The 21,876-nt window shown below is 41.8% G+C and overlaps 1 protein-coding gene across 4 annotated transcripts in view; it reads right to left on the bottom strand.

Annotated features, from left to right (window-relative positions):
* The window catches only part of FAT4 (FAT atypical cadherin 4), a 320,456-nt gene that overhangs the window by 59,281 nt on the left and 239,299 nt on the right, over positions 1 to 21,876 (bottom strand). For all 4 annotated transcript variants that reach the window (XM_033938757.1, XM_033938746.1, XM_033938766.1 and 1 more), the window contains 3 exons: positions 12,126 to 12,306; positions 10,919 to 11,169; positions 6,003 to 10,352 (listed from right to left, as the gene is read on the bottom strand). In XM_033938757.1, the coding sequence (XP_033794648.1) occupies positions 6,003 to 10,352; positions 10,919 to 11,169; positions 12,126 to 12,306 (4,782 nt within the window). The remainder of the gene's footprint in view (positions 1 to 6,002; positions 10,353 to 10,918; positions 11,170 to 12,125; positions 12,307 to 21,876) is intronic.

Genomic DNA, 21,876 nt, shown 5'->3' with positions numbered 1-21,876 from the left:
AGGGGGGTGAGAGACAGAAAGAAAGAAAACCAGACAGACATATATTCTAGCACCCGTTAACGTAACGGGCTTAAAGACTAGTCAAACCATAAAACACTTCGGCCTACCCTCCTGATACAACTTGCTTTTCAAACATATGGAATCAACATTACCCCCATACATGTTTTAGTCCCTGGCTAATTTTCCTAATATGAGAAGAATTCTGAAGATTTTGTGCTTAGCAAATTAAAAAAAAAAATCATGGTAAAAAAGCTATTTTCTTTGGCAATTTGCTTGACCACAGTCTGTAAACAAACATTTATTAAGTGATGAAATCCTTGTACTCACTGATATATTATAGCCTGACTCATGTTTCTAAAGTGCCCTTGCTTGATAAAAGGGACTGCGAATAAAGAAAACCTTTAGGCTGCCTGTGTGGGGTTGCTCTGTGACTTTTAGATCAGGTTTCTGGCTAAAATCCTTTTCTTTACTTTACACTCTGTTGACAGGAATGTAACATAAGGGGCAGCGTTGCCCCTTTGCAAATTACTCCATAATGCTATAGAACCATGTCTGCCCCATGCATCATGTTTCTGTCAACAGCCTGTAAACAAATCCACCAGTGGGAGTAAGGGAGAACTGCTTAAAAGCAAAATAAAACAATCCTTGGCTCTCCTTTCCCTTATCTTGAAGGGGAAATGGAGAATGTTATTTAGTAAAGATTCCAGTGGCAGAATAAAATCAACTCTTATGTACTAGGCAGCACTATCCGTACCTGAATTAATTAAAAATAGGACATTCCCACTTTATAATATTTTTTTATAAGAGTGGAATACTCTGTATTGGTCTACGCTGCTTTTAAACTGCAATGACATATGCTAGGGGACTTAAAACTTGCCCATTTTTAACAGTAATCCATGGACGGAAAGATTGCACATGTATGTGCATTTGCCCAGATATGTTCAAGAAAATTATTTTTTTAGAAAGAAAGAAATGGTGGTATATTCTGGAAAGCAGGTACGTGCTTTTGAATATTGACCTGAGAGAATATCATTAGGCCTCGGTATCGTTCCATGGTATAGAATTCTGGTGGCCATATCTGATACTGTAAACGAAACATTATAACGGAATGAGAAAAGAGGTGCTGGAACAATTCAAAGAGGTTAGGGAAAGAGACGGCTGAATGGAGATGTAACATAAGAACATAAGAACATAAGCAATGCCTCCACTGGGTCAGACCTGAGGTCCAGTAATCCTCTATCTATACCCCTCTATACCCTTTTCCAGCAGGAAATTGTCCAATCCTTTCTTAAACCCCAGTACCGTACTCTGCCCTATTACGTCCTCTGGAAGCGCATTCCAGGTGTCCACCACACGTTGGGTAAAGAAGAACTTCCTAGCATTTGTTTTGAATCTGTCCCCTTTCAACTTTTCCAAACACCCTCTTGTTCTTATATTTTTCGAAAGTTTGAAGAATCTGTCCCTCTCTACTCTCTCTATGCCCTTCATGATCTTGTAAGTCTCTATCATATCCCCTCTAAGTCTCAGGCCACTTTTTATATTGAAATCTTTTTTATTAAGCAGGGACAACAATAGTAGAAAACAAGCAACAACCGCGGAGGACTGGACTCTGATGTCCTGCTTGGTAAAAACAAACATTTCTTAAAATGAATTGGACAAAATATTTCTTTTTCACGCAATTAGGCTCTGAAATTCACTGCAGGAGTATGATAAGAACAGACCTGGGGAAAGCCACAGTACGGAAGATATCTACTTGTGGGGATCCTGCCAGGTGATCCTGCCAGGTAATCGTGACATGGATTAGCCACCGCTTGGAACAGGAGGATACTGTTGTCTTGGGTTTGTAGAATGGGAAAAGTGCCGGGCAAGGGAATGAGGACCATTTTCCACAGTCTGAACAGTTCATTCCCCAAAACTTGGTTTGTGCAAAGGGTCAAGGAAGAAAATCTAAGTGGAAAAAAGAGTTTGATGGAAGAGTGTCACTTCATCAGCATCTGCTATGGACCCTGGCTGCTGGATTTGCCATTTACTAAACTCAAAACTCCTGCATACCAATTTTTCCTGTGCATATGAATTGTGGGACAGCCTGGAGCAGGCAGTCATAGATCTAAACCACCAAATATCATGGTTGCTGAGATTTCAAACCATGGCATACGATATCTGTCTAAAATAATGCATCGAGGTCTGTCGTAAATTTCACTGACAGATAGTCAATGCCACCAAAACCTAGTCTAGTGCTACATAAAAAATCAACAGCTTCAAAAGTAATTCACTAGATATAACCATTTTATATAGGGCTGCATGTTTCATATATTATTTACAAGTTCATCATGGCTAATAAAATGTGCCCCCTCCCCCCCCTATCAATGGCATGATCAGCAGTCTCTCCCGGTACTTTCCTCCCTCACCTACTCCCCGTACCTTCAAATCTGCAGCAATGTCTACTGGATATGCTGCCTGTTGTCTGTTCCAGAAGCTCCCTTCCACCTGGCCCTACCCTGCTCCCACACCCAATCCATTTCCTTTCTCCTCAGGGGTGGGGTGAGTCAGAGGCACCCTCCAGAACAGGGGTGTTAAAGTCCTTCCTCGAGGGCCGCAATCCAGTCAGGTTTTCAGGATTTCCCCAATGAATATGCAATGAAAGCAGTGCATGCATATAGATCTCATGCATATTCATTGGGGAAATCCTGAAAACCCGACTGGATTCGGCCCTCAAGGAGGGACTTTGGGGACCCCTGATGTATATGGTCACTTACAGATAAATTCTAGCAATCAGTATAGCAGCTTTGTACTATTCCCCATGTGGAGCACGGAGTCAGATCACAACAGTTAATTAATTAACCCCCTCTTCTGCTAACACGTTGCGTGGGTTTTAGCACCAGCAGTGGCGGTAACTGCTTCGGCGCTCATAGAATTCCTATGAGCGTCAGAGCAGTTACCGCCGTTGCCAGTGCTAAAACCCACGCTACGCATTAGTAAAAGAGGAGTTTAATGAGGAATTTATATTCTGCTTAGTTCTCTAAAGAGGTTCAAGGAAAAGTACTTGAAAAAAACCAAAACAAAGCATAAATCCATCATCAATCTAGTCTCTACTTATTTGAAAATAAGTCATTCATGATCAGCGATTCGCGGTCCTAGTCATTCGCGGTGTTTTCTGACCGCGAATGACCGGGCAGGAGAGAGCAGCTGGAGCGCCGGCGAGTGAAGGAAATCTGCGTATCAAAGCAGCTCCTGATTGGTGAGGCTCAACTTTAGTGCAGGAAGAGGCGGTTAGAGCATACCGCGAGTGATTTACTTCACTCACCGACGCTCCAGCTGCTCTCTCCTGTCTCCCCCCACTAAAAACTGTATTCGCGGTTTTTCAAGATTCGCAGGGGTTCCTGGAACGGAACCTCTGTGAATATTGGGGGAGTACTGTATACTAAGGCAGTTCTATAAAGTGCCATCTAGAGGTAAGCACTAATTATGCATGTCAAAGGTGCCATAGACAGACTCTTATGCGATTCTAACAGCAAGGGTGGTGTAAAAATGGGTGGATTATGGGTGGGCCATAGTCATGTCTCCCAGTTAAATGCATAGTTTATAGAATACTATAAACTGCAAATGTCACTTGGCACATTTAGGTCCTAACATGGCATATTGAAGGTATGCCTAAACACGGGCATGCCAATGCCGATTTAGACTAATATTCTATAATGAAATCTTGGCACCAAGATGGCACTAAGCATACAGCACTGGGACACCTAATCTGAGGTGCTAATTTATAGAACTGCTGCTTAACAGATCACATAATAACAGTTTTCAGCATTAACAAAAACTAAATGCATATCAACCAATCATAGACATACAACATTATCATATGCTCATCATTATTCATACTGCAGTAATAACTGAGTTCCATATAGGCGTCTAAGATGAGTGCTCTTGGGATGGGCCCCAAAGTGATGGGCTGGGTCAGGAACTGGTTGAGTGGAAGGCAACCGAGGGTAGTGGTCAATGGAGATCGCTCTGGGGAAAGGGATGTTACCAGTGGTTTGCCTCAAAGTTCGGTTCTTGGGCATCTTCTTTTTAACATTTTTGTAAGTGATATTGCTGAAGGGCTGTCAGGTAAGATTTGCCCCTTGGTGGATGAAACCAAATCTGGAAAAGAGTAGAATCTCTAATGGTGTGGAAAACATGAGGAAGAACCTAGTGAAACTTGAGGAATGGTCTGAAATTTCACAGCTAAGGTTTAATACTAAGAAATGCAAGTTCAGTTGTGGATTAGGAATTGGTTATCAGATAACAGAGGGTAGGGTGTTAAATGGTCATTTTTCTCAATGGAGGAGAGTAAACAGTGGAGTGCCGCAGGGATCTGTACTGGGACCGGTGCTATTTAACTTATTTTTAAATGATCTGGAAATTGGAATGATGAGTGAGATGATTAAATTTGCAGATGACACTAAACTGTTCAAAGTTGTTAAAATGCATGCAGATTATGAAAAATCGCAGGCAGATCTTAAGAAATTGGAAGACTGGGCGTACAAGTGGCAGATGAAATTTAATGTGGACAAATGCAAAGTGATGCACATTGGGAAGAATAACCCAAATCACAACTACCGGATGCTAAGGTCCACCTTGGGGGGTTAGCGCCGAAGAAAAAGATCTGGGTGTTATTATAGATAATACAATGAAACCCTCCACCCAATGTGTGGTGGCAGCCAAAAAAGCAAACAAGATGCTAGGGATGGTTAACAAGACTACGAATGCTATAATGCCCCTGTATCGCTCCATGGTGTGACCTCATCTGGAGTATTGCGTTCAGTTCTTGTTTTCTTATCTCAAGAAAGATATAGCGGCATTAGAAAAGGTTCAAAGAAGAGTGACCAAGATGATAAAGGGAATGGAACTCCTCTCGTATGAGGAAAGACTAAACGGTTAGGGCTCTTCAGCTTGGAAAAGAGACGGCTGAGGGGAGATATGATTGAAGTCTACAAAATCCTGAGTGGAATAGAACGAGTACAAGTGGATCGATTTTTCACTCCGTCAAAAATTACAAAGACTAGGGGACACTCGATGAAGTTACAGGGAAATACTTTTAAATCCAATAGGAGGAAATATTTTTTTCACTCAGAGAATAGTTAAGCTCTAGAACACATTGCCAGAGGTTGTGGTAAGAGTGGATGGCATAGCTGGAGGAAAAGTCCATAGTCTGTTATTGGGACAGACATGGGGGAAGCCACTACTTGCCCTAGATCGGTAGCATGGAATATTGCTACTCTTTTGGGTTTTGCCAGGTACTAGTGACCTGGATTGGTCACCATGAGAATGGGCTGCTGGGCTAGATGGACCTTTGGTCTGACTCAGTATGGCTATTCTTTTGTTCTTAAAGAGGAAAGGGACTTGGTTGCGATATAAACGTATGGAGTCGGTCCAGAAGAAGGCAGCTAAAATGGTGGATGGTCTACATCATAAGATTTACGGGGACAGACTTATAGATCTTAATATCTATACTTTGGCGGAAAGAGAGCTATGATAGAAATGATTAAATAACTATGTGGCATAAATACACATGGGGCAAATCTCTTTCAATTGAAAAGAAATTCCAGAGTGAAAGGGCATAGAATGAGTTAAGATGTGAAAGGCTCAGGAGTAATCTAAGTAAATACTATTTTAAAGAAAAGGTGGTCGACGTGTGAAATAGTCTCCTGGTAGAGGACAAAAAGACTGTCTGAATTTGAGAAAGCATGGGAAGGCATATGGGATCTCTTAGGGAGAGGAGGAGATAGTGGATGCAGAGGATGGGCAGACTGGATGGACCATGTGGCCTTTATCTGCTGTCATGTTTCTATGTTGCTATATGTTTGACAAAACAGGAACCTCTTCACTTGCCTTCTAAAAGCATTAGAACCTATGAGTTGGTAGAACACTGTTAGAAGCCAAGCGCTTTCACTTTTTGTCCTCTTTCTATCTCATTTGTGGTTCTTTTTGAAAACAAAACAAAATGAAACAAGAAAATGTACCTGTATATCCAGTTTTACAGATGCAGTTGAAGCCTCCCGGGAAGTTCTGGCAGACAGCTCCATGTTTACAGGGACTGGCAAGGCACTCATTGACATCCCTCTCACAAGCCATTCCAGTAAAACCTTCTGGGCAACTGCAGGAAAATCCCCCCACTAAGTTGAGGCAAGTTCCAGCATTGTGGCAAGGGAATGGTAGACATTCATCGATGTCTGTCTCGCACCAGTTTCCTTCGTATCCTGGTAAACACTTGCAGGTGAAAGGTTGGAGAGGCTCATTTGCCAGGATTATCACTGGGATGCTTTCGTGGCTCTTTAATGCAGGGCTCACAGCAAGCCTTCTGAAGCAGCTTCCACCGTTTTGACAGGGGCTCTGAGCACATGAATCATAATCCACCGATTCTATCCGCACTCCACTCTGCCGGAACAGAATTTCTTTGATGCTTTCAAAGAAGGTTGCTACTCCACTGGGATTTACGTACTGGTTGCTGTTCCGTTTCACAGCTGCTGAAACAAAGGTTCTGTTATTGTCCTCAAAAACACCATAAAGTTGTATTGCCGTTCCTAATCCAGTTAACTGTGAGCTGGCAATACGCAGAAAGTGAAGGTAGTTGTTTGTCAAAAAGTCTTTTGCTGTCTGTACATTAAGGCGGAGGAGAATACTGTTGTCAATGGTGGCATTGCTGAATCCAGCAAAGAAAACTCGGATACTACTGGCAACGGCACTGTGTAAACCATCATTGCTGAGAACAGCCAGATCAAATGTTCCATCCGTGGATCTTGCCTGGGAATTTAGCTCACAAGTGCCCCTTGGAATACTGAAGAGGTTCATTACAGCCGAAGTAAGGGTACAGTGGAAGTTATCTAGCACATCTGGATCCTGGGGTTTCACACTGCCTAAAATTCCACCAGGGAAGAGATTGCCATAATAATGGACAAAGATTTCTACTGTTCTAGGTTCTGAGGGATTGTCATTTTGGTCTATTACTTTTATTTGTACAGTTCCTGTGGAAGACATCTGAGGGAAGCCAGAGTCCCTAGTAACCACTGATAAATAAAAATCACTAATCTGTTCTCTGTCTACTTCCCTGGTCGTGGTGAGAATTCCGGCAGGGCCTAGGCTAAAATAACTGGTGGCAGGGCCAGTGCTAAGCAAGTAATAGGTAAAAGGACCTTGATTTGGAGGAAGATCTGGATCTGATGACTGAAGTGTCATTACAAGTGTTCCTGCCCGCTGGTTTTCAATCACTTCTCCTTCTGTGGTTATCAGTGTGGGTCCATTATCATTGATGTCTTCCAGGACTACAAGCAATGAGGCACTTCCTGTAGCCGAAGGTGTACCAGAGTCAATAGCCAAAATGGTCAAATTGTAAATTGGCAAAGTTTCTCGATCCAAGTCTGTAGTGACAGTTACCTGCCCTGTTTGAGGGTTAATGGAAAAAGCACCATTCTCATTCCCAGAGCCAATAAAATAGGAGAATCTGCTCCAGCTAGGAACAGAGTCTGAATCAAAGGCACTCACAAAAGTGACATGGGTGCCCGAAGGAACTCCTTCAGTGATCTGCACATTGTAGACTTTGGAGCTAAAAACAGGAGGGTCGTTGGCATCTAGTATAGTAATATTCACAACCACTATGTCTATATCTGCACCACGAATGCTCCCAATATTTTTGGCAAGAACTTTCAAAGAAATCTTTTCTTCACTTTCTCTGTCTAGAGGACTCGATACATAGATCTGCCCAGTCTTCCTATCAATCTGAAAACCTTTTTTCCTACTGTTCCCAAAGATCAAATAATGGACTTCCCCATCAATCCCCATATCACGATCACTTGCAAATACTTCTCCTATTACTGTGCCTTTAGAAGCTGCTTCTGTGACTTCAAAATAGTATAGTTTGGATACAAAACGGGGCACATACTCGTTTGTTCCCACTAACTGGATATTGACAGTGGCAAAACTGCAGCGTTCTTCGTCAGGAAGGTTAAAGACCTTTACAGTTAGATGATAACTTTGCTTTGCTTCATAATCTAAGAAACCTTGGGTAGTGATCACACCAGTATTGGGATCAATCACGAAGAGATCACTGTCAGAAGACTGAATTGCGTAAGCTATTATGGCATTAGGCCCAGAATCTGCATCAGTTGCATTTAGACGGATGACAGCTGTCCCGCTTGGGGCATTTTCAAAAACGTTGGGAAAATATTCTTCTGGGCTAAATACTGGAGCATTATCGTTCACATCAATAACATTAATTGTGACCCTGCAGTAGCCTGTTCTAGCCACCCATCCCCCATCAGTAGCACTAATGGCCAAATCATGTTTCTGGTTTAACTCATAATCAAGATTTTGGGCTAGGGTTAGTGCTCCTGTAGAGATATTTATAGCAAAGAAACCAGCTTCATTTCCAGATGAAATATTATATTTGATTAGTCCATTCATAGCAGCATCCCTATCCCTAGCAGAGAGCGTTCTGATAATTGTATGTACAGCAAAGCTTTCAGGTATCGTAATACTGAAATGGCTTTGAGAAAATTCAGGTGTATGATGGTTTTCCTCAGTTACAACTATTTGAACAGTTACTTGTGATGACAAAGGAGGATTGCCTTTATCTTTTGCCGTTACTTTAATCAGGAAATGCTTATTCAAATCCATCATGAGGGTTGATGCCACCGAAATCCACCCAGTATGGCTGTCTAACCTGAACTTGTCAGTGGTATTGTCCCTAGAAATAAAATACTCCACTTCGGAATTGAGTCCAAAATCTTTATCATCAACTGCAGTAACTTTAATTAACTTTGTTCCAATGCCTGCATTTTTTGTGACTGGGGTAAAGTATTTGCTAGTAAGAAACTGTGGTGCATTATCATTGCTGTCCACTATGTTGACCGAGACAGTGGTTTCGCTCACGAGTGGCTGGCTACCTCGATCTGAGGCGGCAACTATGAAACTGTGTCTGTTAATGTTGAGATTGCTTGATCCGCCAGGGTTCTGATATCTTAGTTGCTGTTTAATGAATATCTCCCCACTGGTAGAATTGATTCGGAAGAACTCAGACTGAGATTTTATAAAGTAATAAACTTGGCCATTTGGGCCATCATCAGGATCTGTGGCTACAACTTGAGTTACTTTTGATGCGATCTCTGTCATCTCTGGATAATCTAAATAATAAGACGGTTTCTTGAACCGTGGGGCATTATCATTAACATCCGTTACAAATATGGTTACAGCTGTGCTGACCGTCCATCCTGAGTCATGGGCAGAGACTCGGATTATATAGCGATCAGTGTCTTCCCTATTTAAAGGTCGGCCAACTGTTATGTCTCCTGTGTTAGGATTTATAATAAAAGGAAGCGTTGTGTCGGCTATAGAATATCGACTGATGGCATTTAAGCCAATATCCTCATCGGAAGTGGTGACTCGTGTAACAGTATAACCCAAAGGTGCATTTTCAGGTACAGACCCGCTAAATATCTGGGAGAACCGAGGAGCATTGTCATTGTCATCTAGAATGCTAATAATGACTTTCACCACTGTGCTCTGGGGAGAAGATCCTTTGTCAGAAATTTTAACGGTCAGTGCGTATTGCGCTACTTTTTCCCTGTCGAGGGGCCTGGTGCTTCTTATTTCTCCAGTAGCTCGATTTATGCTAAAACTGTGTTCCTTATTGCCATCAACTATTTCAAAATCCAACTGCCCATTGGGACCACTATCTTTATCTATCGCAGCGACAGAAAGTATTTTACGAGGTGAGGAGTTTTCCATTAGTTCAGCTATAAATGGATCCTGCTCCACTTTTGGTGCATTGTCGTTCACATCCACCACTGACACTTCTAGTTTCTCATATGAAGAAAAGGGAGGAAACCCCATATCTCTGGCTTCTATCCAGAGTACATATTTCTGTACGGCTTCATAGTCTAAGGAATGTTGGATGGAGAGTTGTCCTGTCAGCTGGTCGATATGAAAAGCATTGTCAATATTGCCACTGGCGATGTAATAAGACAAGAAGCCCCCTCTAGATGACAGTCCAGAAAGAGTGGTGACTACGGTACCGACTATTTGGTTTTCAGGGAATATAAATGCCTGCTGCTCAGCTTGAACTTGTGGGAATTCTGCCTTCCTTGCAAATCTCACTGTGACTGTTGTAGAGTCTGTCTTTGCATACATGCCACCATCTTTCACATGGACAGTAAAAGTCATTTCAGAATCTCCTGCCAGTGGTTCAGCTGCTATTATGGAACCCCGTAGAGGATCTATTTTGAATTTTTCTGAATTTTTCCCCAAGAGGGAGAAATGAAGTTCTGTGTTGGGCCCTGAATCAGCATCTGTCACTGTAACAGCAAACACAAAGGAATCTGTAAAACAGAAAGAAAAACAGGAAAATTAACTTTTGATGCAATGGAAATGCAAAAAGCTTTTGACAAATGAAAGAAGAGAAAGTTGAATAAAATCAAGACTTTTTTGTTGTCTTATATTTTCATCAGGATATTCAAACTTGATAGCTAAATTATCATGCGGTGTATCATTTTAGAATAGACTGTCTCTTTGGGCTTTGCTGAAAACAAGAATGTGTGAAAGCCACAAGGACCATAGCAGGCCTATCTTTTTTCATTTTGCCATAGCTAGCTAGCCGCTGAATGTTGGCTTGGCCAGCTAAGACCTGAATATTCAATGCTTATGGCCAGATACAGCCTTGGCATTGAATATCCACCTGAAATGGATTCCACCATATAAACTGTCCTATTTTGTTGAAATTGGTCAAATTTTAAAATTAGGATTTACAATGCTGTTACGTATTAGCATTTTTTCATCTTGAATTATAAAACATACTTTCGTTTCTTTCTAAGTAATTACTAAAGAAACTATAGGTTTGTACTGTGTAAGATGATTAACGGAATTTTTTACATCTAAATCAGCTCACCTGAGCTTGTAGGTGTTGGAATGTGAGTAACATATGGATGATGATGAAATCTAGGAGGGTTGTCATTTACATCTGTGACAGTAACAAGTACACTCGTTGAACTAGATAAAGCCTGAGGAGATCCATCATCAGTGGCCATCACGACCAATGTATACGTCTCCTTGGTCTCCCTGTCCAGCAACGCACTGCTTATAATTTGTCCTGTTGATGGGTTGATGGTGAATTGTGAATTTCCACCAAGCAGACTGTAGCTGTTCAAAGATAAAAGACAGAAAGCAATTATCATTTTCAGAAAGAGCTATCGTTTCTGTTAAGACCAAAAGGGTTTTTCACATAGCATTAGACCATGAGAATTTGGAAAAGTTTAGGATTGGATAGTTCTAAATATTAATACTGGTCAGAAGTTCAGGGGAAGTATGAGCATTTTACCTATTTTCTGAATAGCAACTTCAAAGGAGCAGCATATACGTTTTGGGGAAAATTCTGTATAGGACGCCGGTTTTGGCAGCCGCCTAAGAAGTGGCTGAGAATCGCAGACTGACATCTTATACAGAATCAAGTCTGCCCTAATGGACAGACACCTAACCCCACCTAACCACCCTGATTCTTTAACCGGCACCCATGCCACAAGCACTGGTTAGAGAATTGCGCCTGATCTCTTGCCATCAGCTGACTGCAGCAAGGAAATCTCTGCTGCGATCAGTTGAGTGGCCACAACAGGGAACCCCGCAAACCCCCCAGTGAATGTCCACGGCAGGAGGGATGCCCACTCCCTCCTGCCACCAACCCCAAACCCCCCTGACAAATCCCGCAACAGGAGCTTCGTCTTTATAGATAGTGGGTTTATTGACCTGATTGAGAAGGAGGAGGCCTGTTGGGTCATGAATTTAAATTTTTTGGCAGGAAAGTTCGTTGGTCACAAATCTGAAATGTGGCGGGAAAGTTTGTTGATCACAGATTTGAATTCTGGCAGGAAATTTGAATTTTGGTGGGAACATCCATTGGACCCAATTTTAAATTCTGGCAGGGAAGTCTGTGGTCACATTTTTTCAACAGACAGACAAAAAAGGGCAGGGGGAGAAGGAGTTTGTCCTTGGCCCCAGTCCTTTTTGTTCTGAATTTATTTTGGATGCTTTCTTTATGGGGATAAAGGGCTCTAGCACTGGTGTCAACAGAAGGTGTAAGTTATCTTATGGAACAGACTTACCTAATAACTGCATTTAAGCCTGCATCTCCATCTGAGGCATTTACCAGCAATACGTCAGTTCCTGTATGTGCGTCTTCTGAAATGCTGGCCAAGTGTTTGTTGAAAGCAAACGTGGGAGTGTTGTCATTGACATCATCGACTATGACCGTGACAGTCCCTGTTCCAGTAAGGGAAGGAGAGCCTGGAAAAGAAATGATACAAACACACATAAGAAAAATTCAATTATATCTTTATCCTACCAAAATATGAATAATGTTATAAGAGAAAGTGGATTACAAATCCCCAAATTATTACTAATGATTATTCTAAAAACCTTATTTAAGAACTGGAAAAAAAAAATCTCACAGCTTTATTTAGATATACTAATTTATAACATTTTATTAAAGGAATCAAATAAGATACAAAGAGATGTTCATTACAATTAAATTCATAATAATAATATTTCCATACATATTTTTATCATTCCTCCAAAATATATTTCCATATACCTAATCCATTCCTTTCTATACTAACCTGACGCTGGTCACCTATAAGCTTCCTGTCTGGGGCTTTATATTTAAGTATTTTTATTGATTTCAATATTATATCAAGTAAACTTGTACAGAAAGCAATTTTAACCACGGCATATTACAATCATATAAATCCATACTTAACAATGTTAAGCAGATTACAAAAGAAACTATTCTGGTAAAATTAGCTCAAGTCCTCATTGGATCCAAGAAAAAATTGTGAGAAAACATTAAGAAAACAATCAAAGAAGTAATTCTATTCCTATAAATCAGGAAGGAAGTTACTATTTTCTTTAGAGCTTAACCTTGAGTTTTTTCTTTGTCCAGACGGGACATCGCCAGAAAATTAGTCAAATGTTGAGGTTCAAAGAATACATATTTAATTGAATGGTAGCGGACAATGCACTTACAAGGATGTCTCAAATAACCAAGAAATTCCTTTTGTTTATTCTTTAGAAATAGTCTCAATAACCAAGATTTATCAATAGAAAGAGCCAAAGTAGCTACTAATGTTGCAGGTGTTACCACTTCCTTATCTGACTTCTCCAAAATCTCAGTAATATTCAATACTTGTCCTTCAGTAGGCTCCGGTTGCTGTTGATGCGGAGTTTTACTGGGGAGATAGTAAACTTGAGCAAATGGTGGAAGATTACCTTCCGGTATTACCAACATTTCTGATAAATATCTCTTAAGCATGTCTCTAGGAGTTACCATGGTTATCCTTGGAAAGTTTATCAATCTCAAATCATGCCTGATTCTTCACTTTTCTTCTAAGATTCAAATTGTCTTTAATTATAGTTTCCTGGAGTTGTTTCATTGAAATCATATCCTGCTGAGTCTTTTGAAGTAAATTATTAGAAGAAGTCATATCCAATTTCAATTTTCCCAGTTCTTCTGAATGGTGGATAAGTTTATTTTCAATCTGTTGGAAACTGGGACTAATTACCATCGCTAAATTTGCTACCAGGTCCCATAGGGCTTCTAAGGTCACCTCAGCAGGTCTATTCCAAAAAGTAGCTTGTATTGTAGTACAGAGTCTCTCACCTTCCTTTGGATGTTCTGGTTTCGGTTCCTTCTGGTTCAATCCTCCTCCAGGTGTTATGGACCCCACAGTGTCTTCTTTGGAGAATACCTGAACAGGGATCTCCATTTCCAAGCTTCCCAAAGTTAGATTGTCTACCTATGGGGAGAGTAATACCCCTTCCTCCGGGGTTTCCTGGCCCCTGGGTGAGCTGGCCAACTGTGGTGGAGGAGGCGGTGCTCTAACATCTGGGCTACGAGTGGTGTCTAGCCCAAGAGGAATCCAGTCGGTCTCACCAACACCAGGGATCCTCAGCGGGCTTATAGCAGCCAGATCCACTGGAGCAGCTCCCTGCATCCTCCGAAGAAGTTCTTGAATGTTGCCAAGGGACGGCACCTCGGAGCGTCGTGAGGCGCTAGCAGCGCTCCTGCCTCTCCTCTTCGGCATCGCAGGTACGTCCAGGCCGGAAACAACAGTTTTCAGCCAAAAATCATTCAAAGAGAAGTGCGATCTCCTAGGCTGCGGCCATCTTGGATTCAGTGCAACCTGTCTGGGGCTTTAAAAGTATTTACCATGTATTTATTATCTAACTTTTTGAGCCGTACTGATTTCTCCTTTTATCAACTGTTTTGATAGGGGACTTGAACTTATATACAGCTAAGCCACGCTAGCCCATTCTATATTCAATTGACGCAGCAGTGACACTTTTGCCTGAAACCTCCATTTAAAATGGAGTCCGAGTTGCATGAACTAAAAGATTTCATTTACAGCGCTGACATTTGTACTGTTAGTGGGGAACATAAGTAGATGAATTCTTTTCAAATGAAGTCATCTATCTCAGGGAAAGCAACAACTTGATGGTTGTGTGCTGCAAACAATAGAGTGTTCCACTTGTAGGGTCTGCAATAGGAACAGGAGATCACTGAGAGAAGGAAGCTTCTAGGTCTTTTCTAGTAAATAACTAAGGGATGCATTAGCCAAAACTTCCCTGAAATCTTTGATGGAGGCAATGCTTTCCCTGAAGTACAGATACACACCTGCACTATATTATTTGATTAGATATACTTGAGAATAAATGAATCCAGCATCATCTAAACTGAGAAGCAACAGTGTCTGTTTCTACTCTCCAAAATAGGACACAGATTTTTCCAGTCTCTTCTGCAGCTCTGATGTGTCGCATTCTTTCCCTCTCTGTGCTTATAGCATTGTGCTGAGACAATTGGCGGTATGTAAAAAAGGAAGAAGAAAAAAAAAAAAGAATAAGCTTAGAAAAATATATGACCTTGTCTTCACATTCCTCTCTTAAGAGCTGTGCAAAATGCACCAAATTACCAATCAGTCATGTAAAGCTCCTTCAACATTTCAGCACTCTCTCCTGGGAGCAGAGGTCGCCCCTATAGAGTATGTCCATAAAGTTCTCCTTTCCAACCAGGATCTGAATTCATCACAGGGGAGTGTGTGGTGCAGTGGTTAAAGCTCCAGCCTCAGCACCCTGCGGTTGTGGGTTCAAACCCCGCACTGTTCCTTGTGACCCTGGGAAAGTCACTTAATTCCCCATTGCCCCAGGTACATTAGATAGATTATGAGCCCAAGGGGACAGACAGGGAAAAATGTCTAAGTACCTGAATAAATGAATGTAAACTGTAGAAAATTGAATAAATAAATCACATCAACACTCATGTCCCATGACCTCAATGACTCTTATCCAAGATTAAAATTTTCTCTGGGGGAAAACAGACTGAGAAGTTTTAGTTTTCTAAAACTGTTAAAGCTGTTCTCTCATGAAGACACAAATCGGTGCTGCTAAAAGTAACCAAGTTTAATTTGTGCTTTGTGACTGGCACTGATCAGGTTCTCTGCCTTTTAAATTATATGAAAATCCTGGATTTCAGCAGACGTACTCTATGGACTTAGCCAAATAAATTGTACATTAAATAGCAATGAAGTTGTCATGGGGACAAATTTGTCTCCATCCCCATCCGGTCCCCATCCCTGTAAACTTTGTTCTCAGCTGCACAAGCCCCGTGTCATTCTCTAGTTGTCAGGTACAGTGAAGAACACAAAAACCATAGGAATCAAGATTCAAAAGCACTTATCTAGAACAAGCACCTGCTACCTGATGGCTGCTACTAACAGGGGTATTCGGTACAGACCATCTCTGGAGCAGCGTGTGATGAAGACAGGAGGGTCACAGAATGTATCGAGATAGAATTCAGTCCTAAGTTATCTAGATAGCTCAATATCGCCACTTTCCAGATAAGTTCAGGCGCTGACAACCTCTTCTGGAGATTTAGCCCTGACCACTATTCAGAAATTGGTGCTGAATATCTGGATATTTTTTGATCTGCACATCCAGTGTAACAAACGAGAAGTCCATAGACCATTATTCAGATGGCTTGAGGAATTCCACTGCTTATTCCTAGGATAAGCAGCATAAAATCTGTTTTACTACTTGGGATCTAGCTAGGGACTCACGAGAACTGACTTCAGCATTCACGGAGCCAAGCAGAACTAATGCGATAAGCTTGCGCCTGCCTCATGCTCCACTCTGACGCTCGGAGTTCAGCTTGGGAGACAGTGGAGGATAGGACAGGATCGCTGAAAGCTCCTGCTATACAGCGCTGGACGGCAGGATGTTTAAAAAGGTACGGTGGGGGGAAGGTAAGGGGGCCTGCCTGCCTTGCCTCAGGGTGGGGGGCCCTGCCTACTTGCCACTAGACCATGCCCTGTGCCCTGTCCCGGCCTACCACTAGACCACCAGAGGGGGGGGACAGGATACAGAGCCTGGCAGGGAGGGGGGACAGGGTGCAGAGCGTGGCAAGGAGTGTGGGGTTGGGTGCAGAGCCTGGCAGGGAGAATTTGATTCAGAATGTTTCTTTTCTTGTTTTCCTCCTCTAAATCTAGGATGCATCTTATGGCCAGGTGCGTCTTATGGAGCGAAAAATATGATAGTTACAAGGGGAAAAGGTATATCTAACTTTTTCCTGAAGTGACAGTTATGTGGTGGGTTGCCTCAGTTATGTTGGTCCTAAAAACTCAAAGGTGGATTCACACATTTTTTTCTGGCGCACTTGCTGAGAAGATGCGCTGTGTAGATCTCAACTTGAGGAAGGCGTGTGAGACCTTAATGTTGGACACTAGTCAGTCAGAGTCTCTCCATAGATAGCCTTGTAGCGAATCCTTTTTTCACTGGTAACCAATGTAGTTTAACTGAGCATGCGTGATGAATCCCATCGACATGCTACCAACTTGCTCTTTGCTGTAGCAAAAAGAGGAGGCGGAGAGCGGCATGGCAATGAATTTCTTTGGTTGGCAGGGCTTCAGCATCCCTAACAATAAAGGTAATATTTTTAATCTAAGGGTGGCTGGAAGAAATGCATTGCTCCCCCCCAAAAACTGGAGGGCTGGCTACGCCTCTGCTCTACAGAAATATGAAAATAACTCATTAAGTAAACAACCTGCTCCATCACAAGAAGAGCAAATTATTATGATAAAGGATATCATGGAAGATGGCTTGATAGCACAATACTATAAAACCAAAACCATCATGTAGTCTACAGAGGGTAAAGTCAAGGGGTTGGTTCCTGTTATCAAAGTATCCACAACGCTGCTTTACGTGAGTTCAGTCCAAGGCCTCAATGAAGCCAGTCCAGGTTTTCCAAGTTTATCTTTTCCTTTTTTCAGACTCCAAAAATGAAAACAAATGCTTCAAATTCCCCACATTTCCTAACCCCCAATGCTTGTATGCTTTAGGAAGTCCTTAATCCTAGTTGCTGCCTTTCCCACTATGTTCTTATGTTTCCTGGGAGCAGGCAAAGCTAAGTTTTTATTGTAATCCTTTCCAGACATTTGTGGGCTCCATCGGGCCTGAGAAGCCTGCAACTACAATATGCTGGCTTCCCTCAGTTCAGGATTTTAGGGCTCCTTTTACAAAGGTGTATTAGGGCCTTAACGCATGAAATAGCGCACGCTAGCCGCTACTGCCACCTTTTAAGCAGGCGGTAATTTTTCAGCTAAATCTTGTGCGTGTGCTAAAACGCTAGCGCATCTTAGTAAAAGGAGCTCTTAGTGCACTAAAAATTCAAAAATCCCCTCCTTGCTTTTTTTCTTTTTCTGGGACCTGCAATCCACCTCCCACTTCACAGTTTCTCACCTAATAGTGAATTTTATGTAAAGTGGAAAAGGATAGTGACAGGCGTATACTACCATCTGCCTGGCCAGGCTGAACAGACAGATGCAGAAACGTTTATAGAGGGTCACATAATAATAATGAAGAAAGGAGCAGATATCACTTTACAAAAACTGAATTTATTAAGAATCCAACACATACGTCACATTCTAGAGAGGGACCCGACATGGGCCATGTTTTGGCGTGTCTGCCTGTATCAGGGGCCCAACACATCAACTAGAAAAATATATCAAACATATTTGAAAAGTATAAAAATTGACCTTGAAAATGAAAACACACCGCACCTGAATGTACATGTATAAATGAAAGCAGGTCAGAAAAATTGAAAGATAAACCTGCAATAAACAAAAGTCTTCACTAAATTGATAAATTCTTCTCCTCACTCTTCCTGTTTTCTAGCAGGAAGCAGAATTAAGTATGATATTCAGTGATGTGATGATAACTCAAACTAGTGGGGATTCTATTAACAAACTGAAAATTCTTCGTGCTTCCAAAATTAGGACTTTTAGTAAAGAATATAGAAATTGACAGCCAAATGAAAATGAAAGTTATACATTCTAATTCCCCTATTAAACCCGTCCCCCTCAAAACTGGCGTGAGTGACCATGTAGTCATCGACATCCATGATTTTCTAATAACTGGCTTTGTTCCAGATCTTACTGGAAGAAGAAAAATACAGCTTTTTATTTCTAGTTTCAAACATCAGGTATGCCAAGCTCTTAGAAGGAAGAGAAGATCAGAATTAGGAAACAAGAAATTGATTCTTTTGTTCACAAGTTTATCAATTTGAATTAAAACAAAAACAAGCAACCAGGTCAAACTGATGAAGTCCTGCAAAGAATTACTGGATCATCTGTTGTTCTATTGTCCTTTGATACATATTAATTTGATTCTGGAGACTGCGGTTCCGCTGTCGTATGAAGTGGTAATCTGTGGGACACTGTTATCTCCTATACCTCCAATGGATAGACATAAAAGCAGATTACTTGGTATAGTGACTGGGGTAGCCATGCAAATGGTCACTAAAAATTGGAAGAATTTTGACAGATTAAATTTCACTTTTTGGTGGAATTCATTATACTTGTGTTATAAATATGAGAAAATGACCAATTTTATCAATTTTAATTAAATGGTTTATTCCTTTATTTGTGATTTGATTTGCACATCCGTGGAAGGGGGGTGGGTGGGTGGCAGAGGGATATTATATTAGGATTTTTTTTTTAAATTTATTACATGTATGTACTGTTGTATGGTTTTATTGAATACATTGGAATTAGGGAAGGTGGGAGGTGGGTGAAAATGGTTTCTCATATATTTATTGATGGATGTAAGTGCTGTTTTTCAAATTACTTATATGTATTCCTTTATGCACTGTTTTAAGACTGAAAAATGAATAATTGGAGTTCACACTGCAGGAAGATTACTTTTTTTTTTTTTTACATGGGCCCCTGTAAATTAAACACATCGTTATCCAAGAACGTGAAAAGCAATTCAGCAGACATGGGATTTTTGTTGAACCAAAATCTGTTGCTTTGCAACAAAGCTGATTTGGTTCTTGCAGTCAAACATTCTGTGAATAGGTCTGTAGGCTTGGAGTTGGGTGTCTAATTATTGCAGCTTTAAAAGTTTTCAGTGCACGAACAAGGCTGTTCTCACAGGAAGCGAGACATTAAAATGCAGGAATTTGATAGGCAGTAGACATAACCAAAGAGCATATTTATTTTTGACAGTCCCAAGTCACTTAAAATTAAGTAAATGCATCAGATGTCTGAAAAGGGCACAGGACTGGTGTTTATACACTGGCTAATTTGGTTCTAGGATATATTTACCTATTTGCTTTCTTATGCACAGAAATGCCTTAGGCATGTTTCAGGTTTGAGGTCACAGTGTAAACTTAATTCCAACTGTTTTCTAGTTTGGATCCCATCTAATTTTTAACGTGGGTCTGTTATAAGTCTCCTTCCCCCTCCATTTTGAAAATGATGCCACCTAATCAAGCCAGATTTGTGGGCTCGCAGGCTGAGGGGAGAGAGACACATGCGTCTCGGGCTTCTGGAATAGTCTACAGGAATACTAGAGGTGAGCATGTATTTGACATTCATTTCCCGTGTTGTTTCATGCTATTTTTAAATGATGGGAAAATGAATTTGGGTTTTTTAAAAATAGAAACATTAGATAAAGACCAAATGGCCCATCCAGTCTGTCCATCCACAGCATTCACTAGCTCCTCAATCTTTTTCAGATCTCATGAAATACGATGGGCATTGCAGCCTTATGGAGGATTGCCAACTATGAATTTAGATTTGGGTTGGATTTTGTCTAGACGACATCAAATGAAGTGACGTATATTTAAGAAGCTGAGTACTTGACAGCTGCCAGCACTGAAAATTCACTTAGTTCCATATACCGGAAGTTTCTGCACCGTATGACTGTTGAATTTAATTACTAGGAAGATGGACTATATGATGTTTATTTACACATGGTTTGGTTTTTGACACCCTGATGCAACAACAGAAGTGAAATACTGCCCACCATCAGTGGGAAATAAGTTGGATTAAATTCAGTAAATGGCTGAGACAGACATGAAGCCACGGCATGCTTTTATATCAGAAAGGAGGGGAAGTAGAGGCATTCAGGCACAACAGACAATGAAGTGGCTCCTGTAGACACCTTTGCAATGAAATCCTAACCATAGAGCCCTTATTAAATTATGAGACATTCATATCACAGTGATGTGCTATTTTAAACAGGTTCCAAGTTCAATAATGATAGAAATGATAACAATACACGTTTATCTTAATCTACAGTATTGTGCCCCAGGGAACAGAAACTAATGGAGAGCCATGCCAACTATTAACTTAATTAAAGCTCAGACTGTTTTCTCTAAACCAATTGTGAAATTCTAATCTCAGAAGGGAAACCAGGCTGACGGTCTTGCCCAGCTTCTGGAACAGAAGAGCAATGCTCACTCCAAAGACTTGGGCCTAGATTCATTAACCCTCCAAACCGTGTGCGATCCGTTTCTGTTTGCATGCAGGCTGACGAATTCACTAAAGGCCTGCATGCAAATGGGGACGATCGTTAACACGCCCTCTATCCACGGCCACGATCACTAGAGAGTGATCCCTGCTCATGTGCACACTCTGATAGTAGTGACAGGAGACGCAGCCTCCTGTCACTGCTGTCAGAGCTCAGCCCTGATCTCTCCTGCCTGCTCGCCAGACTCTCCTGCTCTCTGCCGCCGTTTCCTGCAGTGCAAGTCCATGGTTTTAAAGCGGGCCTGCACTGCAGGGAATGGCGGCAGAGAGCAGGAGAATCCGGCGAGCAGGCAAGAGAGATCAAGGCAGAGCAGGGCAGGCAGGAGAGCCTACACTATCCCCACCCACCGACCCGACACACTGGCCCCACCCCCCCCCCCCCTATGCCCCGATCTCTCCTGCCTGCCCTGCTCTGCCCCGATCTCTCCCTTGCCCTCTCTCCCCGCAACCGGCATGGCACGGCCCTCGCCCCCTCCCAGCACAGCCCACCCACCCCCGGCACCAAAAAGTTCCCATCTTCGGGAGCAGGAGGAAAGTCCTCCTGCTCCCCCGGCCGTCGCTGTGCAATAGCAGCCTTAGGGCCCGCCCCGGCACATCATCTGATGCACGAGGAGGGGCCTAAGGCACTGATTGGTTGAGCTCCTCCTTGTAGAAATAAAGTCACTGATTGGATGGGCTCCTCCTTGTGGAAATAAATCAGCTTTCAACTGCTTCCAAAACAAGAAAGGTTGGGCCAAAATACACAGGTCAACTACTACTGCTGTTTATCATTTGTATAGTACTGAAAGGCGTACATAGCGATGTACATGCAACGTATATTAGATGATTCCTTCTCAGAAGAGCTTACTGTCCAAACAGGCAAAAACATCCACAAAAATGGCCCGGCAGTAAAGAATATTCATTCTTGGATTTTAGCTAAGTGGAAGTACTTCACTGTATGAGCACACAGCTGAGGGGGCTGAAGGATCTTAAGGACAGAACAAATACTCAGTGG

The sequence above is a fragment of the Geotrypetes seraphini genome, chromosome 1 (assembly GCF_902459505.1).
Source record: "Geotrypetes seraphini chromosome 1, aGeoSer1.1, whole genome shotgun sequence".
Taxonomy (NCBI): domain Eukaryota; kingdom Metazoa; phylum Chordata; class Amphibia; order Gymnophiona; family Dermophiidae; genus Geotrypetes; species Geotrypetes seraphini.
The sequence above is the reverse complement of the archived record's forward strand: the minus strand, read 5'-3'. Positions and strand labels throughout refer to the sequence as shown.